Consider the following 19,208-nt stretch of genomic DNA (forward strand, 5'->3'; position numbering starts at 1 on the left):
TGCGAGCTACGACTGCTCTCTTTAGGAAGGTTCCCCTGTAACCTATGGTTCACGTGTACTCCGACGGCTACCTTTGGATCATACGGGGCTCTTATGTCCAAGCCCAAATATAGTTGCTACAACATACATAAAGAAAATGTAATCACAGTGTTGTAGTTAGGCAGACCTTATAGGGTTTGCAAAAATTGCACAGACATTTCATTTTGCGAAATTGGAATGGCTCTAGGAGTTTGGTCGGAATTCAGGGGTTTTCGGTCGAACCTAACAATTTTTTATGCAGCTTTACTTACGATGTACTCCCATGTCAAAATATGCATTGAGTAATATTCCAAAGACTATATGCAAAATCATGAACATAAGTGGATATGTAATAAAATGGCTCTTTCGGCAGTGTGCTCTATTAATTTCAAATTCAAAGGTCGTCATAGTTTGTTTCTGCACATGATATACACAAGATACCGCCGCGGACGTACCATGTGCAGCCGAAAATCTATATACCGAAGCTGCGACAATCCTTCGCAAAACTCTATAATACCAAAAGTAGAGCAAAACCTGTATGTCTCTAGGACAGCTGTAGACAATTTACAGATCCTCGGATCCCCTGACAATGGTGAAGAAAAAAAGAGTGTGGTTTGGCGCTTTATAGCTGTGACGGAAAATCCCTCACCTGCAGAATAATGATTTCTTCCCGATTTTCCACAAGCCCCACCCGTTCAAATGTTCACACCTCTAATCTAAAGCACTGCACAAAAGGCGCTCCCGTTTCTGCGGTTTGACATCCAGGGACATTGAGATAGTTATAGAGCATAATATAGATTGCAATATCGCATGCTCCTAGGCCTTGGAGGCTTATCCTGGACTGCCCCTCCCTGGAGGTCCAGCTGCTACTGGTCGACAGAGCAGAGGCCGCGTAAATGGCACTCGAATTCCTCTGAGCCCGAGTCCAGGCCTCCTTTCCCCAACCCCTCTCCTTCTAAAGGCCAATAAATTGCGTTCCACCACCATCACCGTATCTCTCCTACCCATGGCGTAATGTGTGACGCCAAGTAAACTAGCTGTTCTATATCAGTTATCCTAATTTCCTAAACTACGGCAATTTTTTGTCGCTTCAAAATTCTATAGAAATATCACAGTGGGAAGTTCTAAATATCATGAATTTATTTCAGGGTCAGCGTCCTGCCTGCAAGAAATGAGGGTTGTTTTGGGATTACAATTCCTACCATTGGCGTTTTATTTTGTCGGTATGTATTTTACACTACCTCAGAGAATATAACTTGCCTCTAGATATATTTACTGTAACATTTAAATGTGCTTGCGCAAAATATAGCAATACATATATAGATAATACTAAACAACCTATATTTAAAGGTGCTTTTGTAAAAACGTAAGTTCTGCATCATTACCGTACCGGCATTTTCTGAAAACTCCAGGGCAATTAGACGAGTTTGTTCCGAAGGGATCACATGTCTGGTGCACCTCCACAATCATCGTGCTCACGCTGCAAAATTGGTGGAGAAAATAAGTACTTCTTACCTAAGTGCATGAACATAATGTAATGCTACTGATACTCGCTTAGAAAGTACAATAATTTGGTTACCACCTTACTGTGTTTGTGCTACTCTGACCTCGGGATATTTAATACTTATTGATAATATTGATTTATTTTATTTATTTATTTTCAATACTGCTGTCTCAACGAGAGACATAGCAGGACTGGAAGAATTACACGAAATACGTATACACGGCCTACACAAGATATAATAAGTTTGTAAAGTGTACACATCTAACAAAAATGTTACATCACACATATACACAAGAAAAAGCACATGACATTCCTAATGTCGGGGAACATGTTCAGGCAAGTCTTTCAGAAACAGTTCAGGGGGCAAACGCTGGAGGGCTGGCTGCAGATGGTTCTATCGTTCAGTTGCTTGAGGAAAAAAAGAGTACCTTATAGAATCCAAGTGCACTTAAAGGGGGCAATATTCAAGGGATCAGTGTGTCTTGTTGCGCACCGCGAGCAATCTACAAAAGAAATTGGTTTTATTAAACAAGTGGAGCCGTATTGTGCATGAAAGCGATCCTGACACACTCACGCCGGTGAGAAAAGGGCCGAAGTTGCAGTTTATCAGCGTAAAAAGCAGAGAAAAAGTTGCGGTCGTAGCGGCGGAATATAAAACTAATTGCCTTCTTTTGAACATATTCGATATCGGCAATATCACATTTAAGTAAGGTGACCATACAACTGCAGAGTACTCAAGTACACGACGGATAAGGGATTTGTAAGCATTTATTATACAATGTACAGTAGAATTTGAAAGAGTGTGTTTTCAGTGAGCAAGCTTTCGCAGCGCCATCACACAGATAAGGTGGATGTGTTTGCGACATTTGAGGGTTGGTGTCAAGTGACGCCAAGATATTTAAACTCGTCGACATTAGTGAATTCTTTTCCTTAACCGTAAGTGGAATCACAAGGCTGTTCTTTGTTAATGAAAGTCATCGCAACTGTTTAGTTAAAATAATCTCCATCGGCGAGTTCTTTATTCACGCGCAAAACTTCGAAAACCCATCATGCAGACACCGGCGATCTTAAACTTATGTGACACTGCAATACAAAACGCAGTCATCCGCATACAACCTCAATTTAAACGTAATGTTAACGACGTCATTAATGTAAGTAATAACCACTAACGGCCCAAGAACTGAACCTTCTGGCATGCTTGATGAAACTTGTACTCGTGATGACCGCCCGTTGTTAAATGTAACGAACGGTAATCATGGTGCGAATAATCTAACCATAAGAGGAAAGTGCTGTTTCAGAGAAGTATTCCTAATTTTTGCAGGCGTATTCTGTGACAGAACTTTTCGAACGCTTTGGAGTAGTCAATGAATATCGCATCAATGTTACAAATCTTGCTAAGCCTTGAAGCAATGTCGTGTGTGAACTCAAGTAGCTGCGTCGCGGCAGAATATCCTGCGCGGAACCCAAGCTGATGCCGTGTTAGTCCATTGTTTTTACTGAATTACTGGGCAATATGCTTGTAGATAATATGCTCTAATAGCCTACAACATCTAGATAATAAAGAAATTGACCTGTAATTTTGAAATATTGCCTATTGCCAAATTTAAATAAAAAGAGGGCTATTCAGAGTACATTTTCAAGAAAAAGGTTGGGAATGGTGGCAGGGCCGGCACTCTTCGGCCTGTCTGTGTTTGATAGAAGGTTATGAACTTCAGCGAAAGTAATCTCTAGCTCAGACAACGCAGTAATTAGCTCCGAGCATGAAAGTTCAAACACGGATTAAAAAAAAAATATTGGAGGCGTCGGACCTAACACACGTATCATTGCACGGTTGACTGTCGATTCAGAAAGACTGTGTATCGCTACGGATCGGGCTAATCATCTTCGAAAGCTTTGATGGGTTATCTTTCAAGAATTTGTAGAATGTGTGGTTGTATAAAATTATTTTGTCTTCTTCATCTTAGCCTTTAGGAAAGATTTCACAGGAGATAACTGGCTATTTTGATTTCGATAATGCGGCGGAAAGCGCATGAGTGACCGCTTGATACCACGTAAAAGCTGCACGATTTCTCGGGTATACCATGGGTGTTTTGGGTGGCACATGACGGACTTGTTTGGAACAAATTTTGTCATACATTTAGTGACAATATTGCAAAATTGATTCTAAAAACCATCATCCGAAAAACTCGAGCTATAAAATCAAAATCTGTCAAAATAAGAGGCCAGAGTACAAACAATCGAAGCATCGTCAGGGCGGCTGAAGTCGGCTACAGTTAAGCAACACCGCCGCTTTGTTCACACGTGACATTGAAGGCTACAAGGACAGTACAGTGGTCGGACAAACCTTCAACTATTTCTTTGACAGCGCGCTGCAGGAGGTAATCTCTGATGGACACAAGATTTAGAAGAAAATTTTCTCGCTTTAGAGCCTCTAATTACTTGGCTTAGGTCTTGGGATACTGCTATATTAATTAAAAGGTCACAGAACAATTTTTCGCGGACAGCTGAGGTAAGATTCATACCATGTATGCTATATTGCATTCATCCAATTCATGAAATTTAATATTAATATTTTTGGTGGGCATGATTCAAAAAGGGGTATTTAACACGAAGAAGAACGAAGTGCCGCAGGGCGAAGCACGTTAGCAACACCATTTTAGCCATAATAAACAAATATGCATACAAACAACAAGCCCACCAATCTACGTCATCATCGAAACGTTGATAGCATCGCTTCATTTAAAAAATATGTTTGAACGAAAGAAATCAGCAAGCAATCTCCACACAGGCACGTGTTGTGAAAACTCGATATCGGATAACTGTATACATGGCAGGCTGGCACAAGAAATTTGTTCCTGCCTAATGCGAAAAGATTCCATTATCCGGCTGGTTGAACGTTTTCTGTGCTTGTCAATGACGGCCATATCAGGTAATTTTAGTTTACATTTTTGTGCACTGTTTGCAGTGCGTACCTGGATGAGACCAGTGTGCCTCTTTTAAGAACTTCTTAGTTCATAAAGGCTAGCGTTGAGGCATACACCCGCCTTTGCAACATACTCCTCTCACATGTGGGCGAAACCCCGTAGATAACATCTTTGCCAAACTCAAGAAACTCTGTGCTATCTTTTAGGCAAGAACCGTCTTGTTTGCGCCCTGGTTTTCAATCGCCCTTTGCAATTTTCAGCAAATTTTTTCCAACTTGTTTCTTGCCGACGTCCCCACACGGAACCCATATCATGACGCTAGTTGCTCTAGTATGTGTGAAATGTTGTGTCAGTACGGCATGACGGCAACCCAGTCGGCCCGCCTTACTTCGTTTTCTGCCTCTCATGTCCAGCCTTCTGCTGATCATATTTCCCGCCTATTCATCTCATACGGCAATAGCCCACAGTCATCTGGACAAGCTGCTTCCCTTAGGTGGTCTATCTGACCCGCTACGCTTTGTTTATAGAATTTTTGCAGCATTTTCCGAAGTCCAATTAGGTGCAGGAAGTAGCCACACCAGTCTTTACTATCTTGGAATGAGTCGATTCGTAACTCAGCAATGGCTTTGTCGACCTGGGTTTGTACTCATTTATGGGTTTGTACTCAATCGGTTCATTCCAAGATAGTAAAGATTGGCCTGGCTACTTTCTTTCGTGCATATTTATTTTTTTAATGTATTGATTCTATCAATGTTTTGGTCGTGACGCAGATTGGCATCCTATCCTGTGTGTATATGTTAGATTTTTTAGACAAAATTTTATTTTTCTGCTTGTGCGCGTGGTCCTGTGACTCTTCTTTTGCCTCCGTGTTCAAGTACCGTTTTGTAATAATGAACTTACACCAAGAAGACCCACTGGAAGTTCTTCTATGTTTTGCAAAGCTCCAATTTGACATTTTGTTTGACATTTTGATATCAAAAGACTGCGGGTGCTGTAAAATTGCGAAATACCACCGGCTTATTCCGTAGGACCGCCGGACCTCCAGGTAAGAGAATAGTTTGGAGTATACGCGCTATGAGACAATTCGTATCCACCTACACTACTGAGAACTAGAGATAAAATTCATAATTTCTTGAGTTTTTTTTTAGTCAAATTCCGCAAAATTGAATACTGCGCCGGACATGTTTGTTGCCTTACTGGGATTTGGATGAAAATGGTGATAATATGCTTTGTGTAACGGTGGACTTGATCCCTAATTGTTTTTCGCGCTACGTGGGGCAATGTTACTTTACAAAAAGACTTTACCTAGTTATCGCTCACCCATACTGTTTCACTTTGGTCGGCAACATCCCAGTGCCGATCAACGGTTCCCGAAAGAAAAGTGCTAGGACATTATTCCCGCAGAGCACATGCCCACCGGCGATCTGTGTGCATAAAACCTTATTGACCCCTTCGTCGCTCTTCTTTAAATCTTTTTGATGCGGAGCATGTATTCGCAAAACTAAACGCTAAATAATTCACAAACCTTGCTTGGTGCTTGAAAGCGTTAGCTCTAGTGGGAGTCCGGAGTACGTGAAGTAGTTGATGCCGACACGTACTGAAATCTGTCAAAACAAACCATTTTCAGTCTGCCGGCATCGTCAGTTTCTGCGACCCAGTTGGCTTTCCTGAAAGGAGCAGGAATGAAAGATCAGTGCCGCGACACCATGATGCAATAGCCCTTTATGCATCATCATGCCACCTTCACGTGAACAAGAATCAGTGCAGTTAAATAAACTGCAGCCCGCACCGATTGTCAATGGTTGAAGGACGGGACAACTGTATCCGATACGTTTCTTAAAATAAAATATGGAGATAAATCTGTGTGAAGAACCAAGAGACCTGTCTGGCGATCTCAACCCTGGCGATCCACGAAGTTCTTGCCGGCATTACTCTTCACTTCAAGAGCAACGAGCCAAGCGTTTCGCTCCGCTCGCAGTGAACAATACGGCAGTCATTTGGTTTTTGTTGAAGCGATAACGAGAATATTTTTTCGTTGTGACCCGTGGATAACTGAAAAGACAAAACTACATAGACCTCACACATGACCCCTCCCAAATGTTGGCGTTGTAGGACTTTAGTGTGGTCTTTAAGAACTTCTATACTTTAGAGATCTATTAGAAGGTCTTTATGTTCTAGATGTTCTGGGTGTTCCAGACGTCCTTGTTCTTCAAACAGCTTCCCGTCATGACGGACACGCTGGTATTCATCTCTGGTAATTCGAAATTTTCTTCAAGAAATCTGCTATGTACGTTCTAATCCTTTCACACATCTTTTTCAAGACATTCTAGAGCACCTTTTCACCCCAGCTCTCAAAAGGCTCTCAAATGAAGGAAAATAGAGAAAGCTGCAGGGGACAATGGTATAACAGTACATTTTTGAATGAGAGAGGAAAATATTGTTCTGGAAAATCTTGCTGCGCTGATTCTGGAATGTTTGATGACCCAAAAATTCCCATAGCTTGAAAAATGCCAGAATTAGTCTCATTTATAAGAAGGGTGACCAAGGACATCAAGAACTTCATACCCATCAGCCTACTTTTACTATTTTACGAGCTGTGTACGGAAATTATTGTTAGCCGCGTATGTGAAAGCCTGGATTCGCATCATCCTACAGAGCATGCTTAGTTTAGGAAAGGGTATTCAACCATTGATTCTAGTCATGTGTTCAACAAAATGACAGCAGAATCCGCAGAGCACACTAAACCCCTTTCCATGACATTTATGGAATACGAGAAAGCATTTCATTCCGTACACACCACACCCGAATTTGAAGCACTAAAACACCGGGGTACAGAAACCTACTTGCGACTTCTAGAAGATATATGTAAATATAGCACGAGCAGGGTAACCCTCCACTAGCAATGCGAGAAATATTCTATCCGAAAGGAAGTAAGACAAGGAGATAAAATCTTTCCAAAGCTATTTGTGTCAAAAGGGGGTATTTAAAAAGCTTGAGCCTAAAGGAGCCATGAAGACAAAATACAAGTTGGGTTTATTAGAAATACTGCTTAGTCCCGATAGCAATTATACCAATATCAACGCAATCTTCAAACAAATGACGGAGATAACAAAACAAAAACGTGTGAAGCAGTCGCGACCCCCTTGCCAATTTCTCGCAACTTATCTATGAAGTCACAGAACCTTGTTTGTGCGATTGGTGGCTGCCTAACTGACCTGTCGCGACGACACGTGACGGGATGTCTGTAATGGGGCCTTTAGTTCCATTTGACCGCATCACTTTAATCTTAATGTGCAGTTAACGCACTGAAAATTATGTTTTATTGTTGGCCCGTGTGCCGTTATTCTTGCTCATAACACGTCACTGTGGCGCGTAATTTGAAATACTTGAAATAGTTCTTGTTTTTTGTAGAAAAAACATCTTTTTTGGTTGTAATGGAGCTGAGTGGGATACTAAATCCTAGTTCTTTAAAATAATGAAGTATTTTCTCTTCATGGCTCCTTTAAACACGCAGTTTTAAGTATAAGCGGAGAAGTCTTGAGCCATTTGACGCTTGATGACGACATTGTGTTACTGTGCGATTCTGCAGAACACCTGCAAACAGTGCTTGCGGAAGTACAATCACAAAGACCTTACCTGGGGCGGAAAAAAAATAAGAATAAATTTAAACCGGCCAGGAATAATAATTCATCAACGCTGCCTTCAGGATAGGAAACAAAACGCTAGACGTAAAAGAACACAACTATCTCGGGCAGACGCTAAAAGCTTACCACAACGACGAGAGAGGAATACGGTGCAGAATTTGTACAGGTTCGAGATCACTCTGCAAGCACTCTGAAATAATGAAAAGTAAGCTACATCTATCAGTCAAAAGAAAAATTACAACAAGTGGATACTGACGTGGATAGCAAGCGGATCTGAAACAAAACGCCATACTAAACACCACAAAAGCAAAGTTAGATCGCGTCAATGTGTCATGGAGCGAAATATATTCGGAGTAATACTTAGAGACAAGGAAACAAACTTGCTGGATCTGAGAAGAAGCTCAAGTAAATGACGTCATAGTTCAAGTAGTAAAGGAAATGAGCTTGGGCTGGCCATATCATGTACGGGACTAACCGACCACCGGTGGAAAATTAGGGTACAGGATGGATTCCACTAGGTAAGTATATCAGAAGGGGAAGGCAATATAACAATAGACGGAAGAAATAAGGAACTTCAGCAGTAAACTGTGGACCTTAACAGCGCAGGACCGGAGAGGTTGGACGTCAATGGGACAGGCCTTTGTACTGCGGTGGACTTGAGTAGGCTGATAATGCGATTATTATGATGTTGATTTGTGCTTTTCTATAAAGGGAAATGTAAGCAATTACATTTACATTCACACTACGCTAAACTGGTTTTAACTTCTATTAGTTATACAGAGAAAGCCCCCTACCAGCAAATAGCCCAGTATTTTGAATTAATGCCAGCGCATGCAAAACGGCCGTTGTAGTAAATTTAGCCCGAATGTTTTATAGAACACACAACTACATTTGGGACATAAAAACTGGTTCTGTATATCCTACAATGCCATGAGTAATCTACAGAGGAAGAGAGCCATTTGCTGATAAAAAAAGAAAGGGGCGCCGAAAGCAACAAAGGCAATTTTCACATCAATGGTTATCCGAAGACCAATACAAAAAAATGAGTAGGGGAATGATGCGTAGCAAAAAGAAGAGGACCAGCACATGGTCGTGCAGTAAGACCTTGATTGGTGTGCCAAGGCCAACGCCTGACGACGCAGATTCATAAAAGGAGTGTCTGGCTGGGTTTGCAGGCTGACACTCGTGGCAACACAACGTTAGTACTCCCAGAAACCAGGCCCCTTTTTTTTGATTGCGATGTGGCTTCTGTGGGCAACGAGCAGGGCTTGTCAAAGCTCGGGTACAGAAAGCGGGTACCGCGTGGATTCCAACCCTGATACCTTGTGTTAATGCACCGTTGGACGTCTTAGGAGTGTACCTGAGTCTTAGGAACAAAAACCGAATACACCTGTAGGCTTGGACGGTCCAACCTCACACAGGGAGCCCGACACCCGGAGCTGCGAACCGTTAAATCTTGGCGGCGACTGTGGATCTTGGTATAGCAAGTTCTACATTACCTCATTGGCTTTTGCACCATTTGTACCAAAACAACCATACTTGTAACAATTCGTATTAATATGGCTGACCACCATAAATAAGAACTTTATTCTGCCAATCAAGCCATTAGAAATTTTAGCTGCTCGTGAACTCAATTGAACTGCCTCGTTCTCTGAAATAAGTTCAATACAATAAAGTTTTTTTCAATCCATCAAATCTGTCCATGTAGTTCATGTAGCTAACACCGCAGTGTATTGCACCTAGCCGTAAATACATTGTGCTTTTATGGAAATGAAGTAAAACACTTTTGGTGATTTTAACAAAAGTTCGGCGTTTTTATGGCCCACTGGCAATTAATTGTGACAGTCCAGGTTCCTAGACGATGTTTAAAAAAAAACGCTGCGATATTCTCATTTCAGTATGGCGACAAAAACCTCCCGTATTTATATACCGGTTTTCAAGTAACATGATTACAATGGGGGAAGCGTATTTCGCCGCCTTGCTCTGAGTCTTTGACAACTCACTCACGAATGCGTTCTTGTTTCTCAATGGTGTACAAACATACACTGGCCACTTTAAATACACTAGTGTAAAGTGCTCCCAATATTTCTAAGCAGTGCGAAGAGCAAGAGAATATTGAATTAGTCGTTACAGTACTCGCAGTGCGTAGAAATTGAAATGGATGTGCTGTTTTTAAGAACAAGAAAGCAACCCCGTCACTATGCCGTAATTCTCAACGTTGTGAGGTAAAATTCGGGAAACATAACATCTGGACCGCAATCAACTCTACAGTGTAAGCAGTGATCATCATACCTTCTATACCACAACCACTTTTGTCGTGTAATGTACACTCCCGCTTCGATACACAATATTTACGCTTGTTATAACGTCAATGAGTGTTTTTGAGAAAGCTTTTGACCGATTTATGTTGGCACAGCCACTGCAGACACTGTATCCGCTATTAGTAGACACAGAAGGAAGCCGACTCGCTTCAAAAGCGTTCCGTATAAGTGTGTAGTAAATTCTATAATTTCACAATATTCTATTAAACAACGGTTATTACAAACATGTAAAAAGAGACGTAATATTTATTAGCTTGGTATATGGCAAATATTTTGCTTTTGCAAACTACAGTCTCGACGGGAAGGAGAAAATTGGCTCCTAAGGCAGAAGAAAAGTAATAGATTTTGGTTGTTGTGAAGCGCGACCACAGAAAAAGGATAAAAAGCGCCGAAACAAAAACAAACACTTCTCCAGGTTTAAAAAAAAGGGGTAAAGATATTTTCAGATTTTCACGCCATTTTTTTAAGAACATATCTTGCATAATGTCATAACCAATGTTTACTTTCCCACATTACAAAACAAACTTCTTTTTCCTGGCTAGTGCATTAATTAGGCTGCAAATGCGAATGAGCAAAAAAAATTGTTCCTGATAATTTTACGGAACGTGGAAGTTGGACTTTCGGGCAATACCTGAACTGACATTTCGGTGATTTTTTTATCTTTCAGACAGCCATACCGCCGTGGATGGAGTTTTCAATGATATTTTACATCGCGACATAGAAAGCAGATCCCTGGAAAATGGGGCACCAGCCAAAAACTCGTCTTTGTTGCTTGGAATAGTTAGCATCACAATGGTATTTAAACAAAGTTTATCGTTTCCATTGCGATTTTAGGTGAATAATGAATCACGTCAAAAACGTGGAATTGTTATTTTTCTAGCCCACATATCTCTTGTGGTTTAAAAAAGGGTATTGTACATATCCGACACTTGGAAATGCAAAATGTAGTTACGGCTAGGTGCAATACGCTGCGGTACACGCCCCTTAAACCACCTGGGCAGATTGAATGCACGGAAAAAAAATGGCTCCGATCCACGCTTTAAAGGTGGTTGTAACGCAAACTGTAAACGACACCCACCACAATTGCTCATGCAACATCATTTTAATTAAAAGACGTGGCTCTACAAAGAGCGCCGCGAGATATCTTGCCAGCCATTACCTGGAATTCGCGGGGCGGCGTCCAGAACCCAGCAGCGTCGGCCACGGCTGCGCTAGAACGGCGGACTCCACCGCTCCTGTAGCACGGACGTGCGTCGGCAGAGAGAAAACGGACAAGAGCCTCTTTCGACTGGTGAGACAGCGGAACCCATCCATCCAGATGGATAGCTAGGGTCTACGCCACCGGGCTACACAATCGCAGACACCTGAGAAATGCGGCATGTGAACTTAGTTATCATCATTTATGAAAATTTAAACAGGTTAGTTTAGTAGGTTCGAGAATTGCGAGAAAGCTGAGGGAACACTTGGAATCGCTTTTTATCAGATCATGTTGCTTCTTTCGCAACCAGTTAAAATACAACCGAATTGGTATTACCCAATTTAGAAAACAAAATCCCATTCGTGGCAAGCAGTGCCCAAAAGGTACCATTTCTCTTGCGGCCAGATATCAGTATGTGGTCTCTACATTTTGTTTCCGCCCTGCAAAAGAATCCTTGACGTTTGTTTGCCGTACGACCGCCTAATTTGGTAGGGTCCGAGTTACCCAGCACGTGCTCTCGAACAAGATAGTCAAGCCGGGAGAAGGAAGCGTGTTGTGGATGCGAAGCACGCCAGAACCTGACAAAAACAACAGTCGCTAAAGCAGACGACAAAGCCGTCCGTCCAACGCGCCCGCCGGTTGAAGCAGGCAGCTGCACGCGGGAAACGCTGGGTAACAGCCCCCTACCTCCGCGCCATCTTCCCTGTACTCCGGAAGTGAAAGCCGCCCTAGCCGTCCTCACCCGCGTTCCGAGTTTTTGCCCCGCACGCCAAGAAGGAATCGTCTGCTGGTAGAGGTAGAAAGCTTTGATTTAAAAATTAGTGCAGCTTGCACTTGTGGCGAAAAACTCCAAAAACAGCGGAGCTTGGGTCGACCGAGCTTGTTCTGGTTTAGAAAATTTTTGCCAAGTTTTGCTAGGCTTACAAGATATTACAAAAGGCTTACAAAAATCCTAGGCTTACAAAATTCTTGCTGGGGTAGCAGTAAGGCCAAGTTGATCCGGATTTTGCAGTACCGTTAATGTCAGTCGACCATACTGAGTGCGGATCTGATGGCGGAAGAACTTTATCGCCCTCCAGCTCCGCTGTTTTTTTTAGGCATGCAGCACCAATGAAATCTGTGCAAACTTTTTCGCATTTTACTAGGCCAAGAAAGGCGTTTGCAGTTACACTGGTGTAGTAAGGGTTCTGATCCGCATAGCCTTTTTCTTCTCAGTCTCGGGCGGGCGCGAATGACGTCTCCAGTGCTATATAGCCCGGCCTGTGTTTTTGCACTCTTTAGAGGGGGCGAAGGTTTTTTCTCTTTGTATTTTACAAACGCCACCAGAACAAGTTCGAAACTAAAAAAAAGCAGACTCGCTGCTACAACTAGAAAAGTTTGGTACGACCGAGGCCACAAGGGAATGCGTTAAATAGAATCCCATGATATTCCGGAAATTGATATATTCACGCAGTGGTCTTTTCAGGCAGTGAAGGCTGGTCTTGGAGCATTCCGTAAATCGAAACACTGGGAAGATTGTCGTGCATAACATTTTCCGGAAAATAAACTGCAAGGAAAGGACAGATCAGGGGAATAAACTAACAAACCAAAAACAAAATAGGAAATCAAACAATAACCATAAATAAAAAATGTAAACAGGTGTAAATTCAAGATGTTTAGGCAAAAATTTTGGTCACATTGGTATCTAATCTATTGCAGTTATTTCGGTTTCAGTGCATTGAAATAAACTCCGTCGTTTGTGTCGTTGCCGGTTGTTACATAATAACCTTAAAGTTTAGAGCCTTAGTCTAATAAGAACTATGCTCGAACCGGGACAGGCGCTGGCAGTTATGACTGATAAACAAACAAACGATTTACAACGTTCTGATCTCCATTAGATATTAGATTCTACGGGAGCAGCACACCAGACGCCTATTTCTGAGTATATTGTTTTAAAACCGCATGTTCGGGCCTCTCTTTCCCTTCTCCTGCGATAGATTTTCACATGCATAAGGTGTCAAAGTACCACCACAAAGATTTGTAGTGCTAACATAAACAAAGACGAGGCGAGAAGACACACAAAAGAAATCAAGGAAACTACCCTACCTGCACCTTTGTGTTAACGCTATCAATCTCCTGCAATGTACAACCAACAAGATCACTCCAGTACTCTCCAGTGTACTCCAGTGTAAGATACGCAATTGGGGCATGACGTTTTATTGCAATGCAGAAAGACCAATATATCCCGCAGCGATTAAGCATTTTGTTGTTTTTTCAGCTTCTATTAGCTAGGGATCACATGAGAGACAAATTGATACGGGATGACAATTGTCTTCTAGTGCATATCAAGAAGTAAGAGTGTTGATACAAAGAACAAAGACTTGCTTATCTAAGTGGCAGTTAGATGAAAATGCCTATTTAGACTGTGTTGCATTACACACGATTACATATCCGCTTTTTCAGTCTCTTGTACAGATTTCGTTTTAAAAATCACTCAACTATGGGAAACTTTTGTTGAATCATGAATTGAGCGATAAAAAGTATGTCACCACAGAAAGGTTTGACATAGCTATTACCCACATTTAGTAACAGTCTGTATTTTTCAGATATTGTCGCGCACTCAATATTTGTAGAGTAGTGTTTCCAGTTAGGTAATTTTATACTTTGCTGAATGCATCACATATCACAACAGCTTGTATAAATGAGTTAGGAAATGTGACGCGGTTTGGAATACTTCATGCGTAATTTTACAGTGGCATCATAAACACTGCGCCTACATTACTTGGTTTAAAAAAAAACATTGGCGTTCTCGAAACTGCAATACATCTTTTAACATATCTGCATTTTCAGGCTCTAGGAGAGCAGTTTTTGCGAAAATCACTCCACTATGCGAACCTTTCGTTAAATACGGAATCGAGCGGTGCGAAACATGCCACCACAGATAAGCCTCCATCCTGGATAGATCTGATCGATGGAGCAACACTTTCCTTGACAAATCAGGTAAGATAAATCCTCGTATTTTAGTTCGTAAATCTCGTTGTCCGCATTGCCTATTTTTTTGCAATTTCCTCACTCTGCCGCATGGTGTAGACAGTGACCAAGTGAATTTGATAAGCAGGCGGTTGTTCGTACACCATGGCAGCGGCATATTCATGGGAAAGCAAGGGCGGCAGGCTGCCACTGCCTGCAGCCAAACACCAAATGCGCGTAGCGCCAACAGTTCGTTTACTGCATTAAGAGCATAGTCTGTGTCATCCCATTGGATTGTCCAAAAAGTATACTGAGCAGACTAGGCGTTGCCACAACGAACTGCGTGAGCAGGCCAACGTCCGTTACGGCAACACTGGACATTTCGTCACCCTCTGTCGTGACCATGGTTGCATGTCTTTGATTTAAGCAGTATTATCGCCAAACACAGGAGCAAACGGACAAGCGAGATTATTGAGGCACATGAGATCACACGTGCCGGTGATAATTGTGTGAGTATGGCCTCCCTCCCGCTCACCGAGAAAGAAGTGTACTTTTTAAGTCAATGTGATTCTTTGTAATGACTCAAAAGTCCCATCACATTCCCCAGTAGTGTCGTTTGGAAGGTTGTGGTAAATGACGTGCTTATTTGGTTATGTATGAACGCATTTCTTTCTAATAAAGCTAGTTGCACGTTTCTACGTTATCTCGTCATCTTCGTATTCTTGTTGTATGCGCATCGAACGTTCAAGTATATTCATGATATATGGCAGTATGGTGAAATGAAACGTATTACGTTTATTGAGGCTTTTATTACCGCGCATCCTAGTATCTCGCTCTCTCATTTCTGCATTACGCACAGCATCGATTTTCTTTATTTTAGTCACAATTTCTCAGGGTAGGCTTCAGAATAAGTTATATGTGAAACCTACAGATGCGCGCCCTCTTCGCACTTCCACATCAACCAGGTAAGGCACTGCAAGGCCGCAATACCTTAAAGCCAATCTCACCGGTTTAGGCTGATCTGCACAAGAAAAGCGGATTTTGATTGTAATTACAGAGAGCTTAAAATCACGCTCTGGAGTACAAAATACCCAGACCTGGTGACTGACGGCGTGATTACGCGCGCTCATCAATTGAACCACACCGAAATTCTCCGTAACAACTCCGAACCAAATCTGCAAACAGACCTCGTTTTGACCCACTCAGCGTCAGCTCCGAAATTTACATGCACACTCACAAAAAAACGGAATATTTATGTTCAAAATGAACGCCTGGAAGTAAAGTTTCTCGAGCCGCGAAGCGTTGCTTATAGACGTAAGGAAAATATGGCCGACGTTCTCCCTAAATCCAGCACCAGCAGACTGTAAACTACTGATTGCATGCCTGTAGCAAACAACGATGGGAGGTATGCCCACAAACATCGGTGTAGGTATGCCCCCAAGGCATTAAAATGTTATGTAATGTAAGAGAACTTTCACGTTGACTCTGTCATCGTCGTATACGGGCTGGGATGCATCCTCTACGGAAAAAATATACATCGACCAGACTGAAACACCCCTTCGTGTGAGGTTCTCTCATGCAAAAGCTGTCCCTCTTTGCCTCTGTCAAGGCATATGAACACTGGTGGTCATAATTGTTAACAGCTGAGAACCCAATTTTTCGAATTTAGTTCCAAAACGCATCCCCATCGCGAGGTCATAGTGCCATACATTATCTATAAATTTAAGTAAGAGTCGTTTGGCATCATTGAAAGTGTTGGGAAACTGAGGTGTCCTTTTTCGATAAAATTTCGGCCTTCGCCTGCTCCTCACTCTCTCTTCTTCTTGTTCGTATGCTGGAATTCTGGATTTCTCAGGATAGTGTTAAGCCTGCGTATTTATTTTTCTCGATAATCATCTCCCATCATTCGGCGACCCTCTGTAGCCGTTTTTAGTGGCGTTCTAGAGCCGCGTCCCTTACCACAGTGACTTCACTAAACCAAATCTCACTACCAAGTCTCGACAATATGTTCTCTTAGAAGGCTGCAGTACTTTTGCTAGCTGTGATATTTGCATGTTGTAATCTGTGTGAGCACGCCAGCGTGTGTGATCATTTTCCTCGGCCGTGGCTTTTTTATTCCTGTTTTCTAATATGCACTACTCACCGCCTCGGGGTTAACTTAGGAAGCTATATGCCGACCAGATGAGTATCTCCGGGTGCACGGCATGTGCGTGAACCTTTCTCCAGTGGTCTTTCTTTTTTAGTCAGAGAACCCAAACGGACTTGCGAGAATTACATAGGGGGGGGGATAACAACAATATGTTTCAGACGTTTAAACACAATTTGCGATAAATGCAAGTTACAGCATATTAGAGGTTACCAAACAATAAACAAAGAAAAAGAAAAGCGAAGACGCAGGACATTGAAATCGATTCAAAACTATAAACACCCAATGCAAAACCTGTAATTCACTTCATGTTGTAAAAATACACAGCTCTGTTTTTACTAGTTATGCACGTTCAAAGTGCGCTTCAGTTGTACAACAAACGAGTTGTGATCACAAATAGCAGCAATTTCTTTTGCAGCTTGTTTTAGTGGTAAATGGCCAGAAAGGGCGGTGATTGCCGAAGAATATTTCTACGTGCGAACATGGGGCGGGCTTTGAAAGGATGATCTAGGCGCGATACAATTTTTTGCGACGGCTTGATATGGGATGCAGTTAAGTATGATCGGGTATAATACATTCTGTGGAAGTACGAGACCAGTGCCAGCAGACGTCGTTTTTCTGGGTAGGGTAATTGGAGAGAATCTTTGATAGTCGTAATTCTGTATTTTGGTGCGGTACCCGTATTTTGGAGGTTGTTGGTTTGGATACCACACGGCGGGCATTTTTTTCTCGACTTTCTTTCTGTCTTTCCAAATTTTCTGTTTTCCAATGACCTACCACATTTTCCCTTTTCGTTCCGTGGTTTTCTTGACCGCCAACACTTATTGCTTTATAAACAGATACACATAAACACAGATTATATATATATATTTATATATATAACAACTGGCATGATGGCGATGGGGCCGAAGGCGTGGTGAACACAAAGTAAGAAACCTCGGTAACAGCAACAGCGGAGGGTTTATGTCGACGTTTCGACTTCGAGACAAGTCTTCTACAGGAATAATGGCTTCGGTCGCTACGGAAGAGAGCATATATGTCGAAAGTGGAAAGCGGGTTTACAAATGGCCAACGATACCACACACAAACATAAGTGAATAACACAAACAAAAAGCGAGAATCTTCCTTATTAGAAGAATGAACAAAAAATGAACAAAAAATGAACAACGAAGAGAGAGACATCAAGATAGTTGGGGGGGAAAAGGAAGAAAGGGAGAAGAAAGACCACTGAACAGGAACTCGTATTATAACCGAAAGGCGACAAGCGCAACAGCGGCCGAAAGTGGGGTTTTAGAACAAAGGTGAGAAGGCAATAATACATCTTCCGCCGCTAGCCGTTACTATGCAAACGCCCAGACGCTCGGAGGGATCGCGTTTTTGTTGATTGAAAACGAGTGTCCCGCCCTATGTTCGGAAAGTGCAAACAAGGCATTTTACAGCCCGTTTATGGGTCCGTTCCCGAAGCTGAGGCAATTAAAGGACGATTTGTGGTCGTGCAGAAGGAAACGGTCCGCCACCATTCCACCGTTACCTCGCCGGACGGACGCCTTCCGAGAATGGGGTTGCTAGGCCGAGTTTTCAGGTCTTTGTTAAGAGCTGCCACTTTGCAGCTCAGCGACAACCCGTGCGTCGTCGGTGTCTCCCTTCCGCTGAGTGGGGGATGGGGGGGGGGTGGAAACAGCCAAACCAGAACGCAAGCTGCTCAAGGGGATTGAGTGGAAAACGGAGAAAATAAACCCTGATGGTTTGGTAGATGGGCTTAGAAGATGACTGTAGGTGCAAGGGAGGGAAAAATACATTTGCAAGCCGTCAAAAATGTTGCCAGTCAGCGGGGGCGAATAGTGATAACAGCGGCAAAGATATGTGCGCTCGAGTAATAACGCAGACCCCAGAATTGTATTGCTTATTTTCCGGGTTATGCGCCATATACAAACGTTCAAATCTACCAGCCAATTTTTGAACACGTGTTTTGGGGAGAAGGTAAACAGAAGTTATTGCTGAAACAGCATCGGCACTAAGCAACATTACTTAATTGTAAGATTGTCACGGAGATATAGAAAATGTTTCCAGAGGTATAAAAGAGAGAGTAAAAAAAAACCAGAGAAAAGGATAGGAGTGAACACGAAGAGCGGAAAAGAAGACAAGGAAGAAAAACGAAAACAAAAACGGAAAGACATCAGCTAAGGGGGAAAAAACCCCACTGAACAAACGCTCACGCGCATGTGATTTCGAGAATCTGGTTCCGGCTACATACAAAGCGCCACTGATACGGTTAGGTAGATGACAATGTTTTAATCGCTGCTAGTGTGCCTGGGTCCTCATTTATACCTTTTTTGATTGTATTGAATCGGTATATGAGGTATGATTCATGTTGTTCTCGTTCCCGGTTTGACCTAATTTCCTTCTCTAAGAGCGTGACGCTTAGTTTATCGAAAGAATGATCTGGAAGGCTGAGGTGTCTGGACAGGGGCAGGATCGGGCGCGTTTTGGCGTGCGCTTTGTGA

At 42.4% G+C, this 19,208-nt stretch overlaps 1 protein-coding gene across 1 annotated transcript in view; it reads left to right on the forward strand.

Annotated features, from left to right (window-relative positions):
- Positions 1-19,208, forward strand: part of LOC144148169 (pancreatic lipase-related protein 2-like) — a 139,888-nt gene that overhangs the window by 12,425 nt on the left and 108,255 nt on the right. Inside the window, exons 2-4 of the mRNA XM_077679749.1 lie at positions 1,167-1,241; positions 11,079-11,206; positions 14,439-14,588. Of these exons, the coding sequence (XP_077535875.1) occupies positions 1,190-1,241; positions 11,079-11,206; positions 14,439-14,588 (330 nt within the window). The 5' untranslated portion in view covers positions 1,167-1,189. The remainder of the gene's footprint in view (positions 1-1,166; positions 1,242-11,078; positions 11,207-14,438; positions 14,589-19,208) is intronic.

The sequence above is a fragment of the Haemaphysalis longicornis genome, unplaced genomic scaffold (genome assembly GCF_048455015.1).
Source record: "Haemaphysalis longicornis isolate Haplotype H1 unplaced genomic scaffold, Haemaphysalis longicornis Haplotype H1 scaffold_8, whole genome shotgun sequence".
Lineage (NCBI taxonomy): Eukaryota > Metazoa > Arthropoda > Arachnida > Ixodida > Ixodidae > Haemaphysalis > Haemaphysalis longicornis.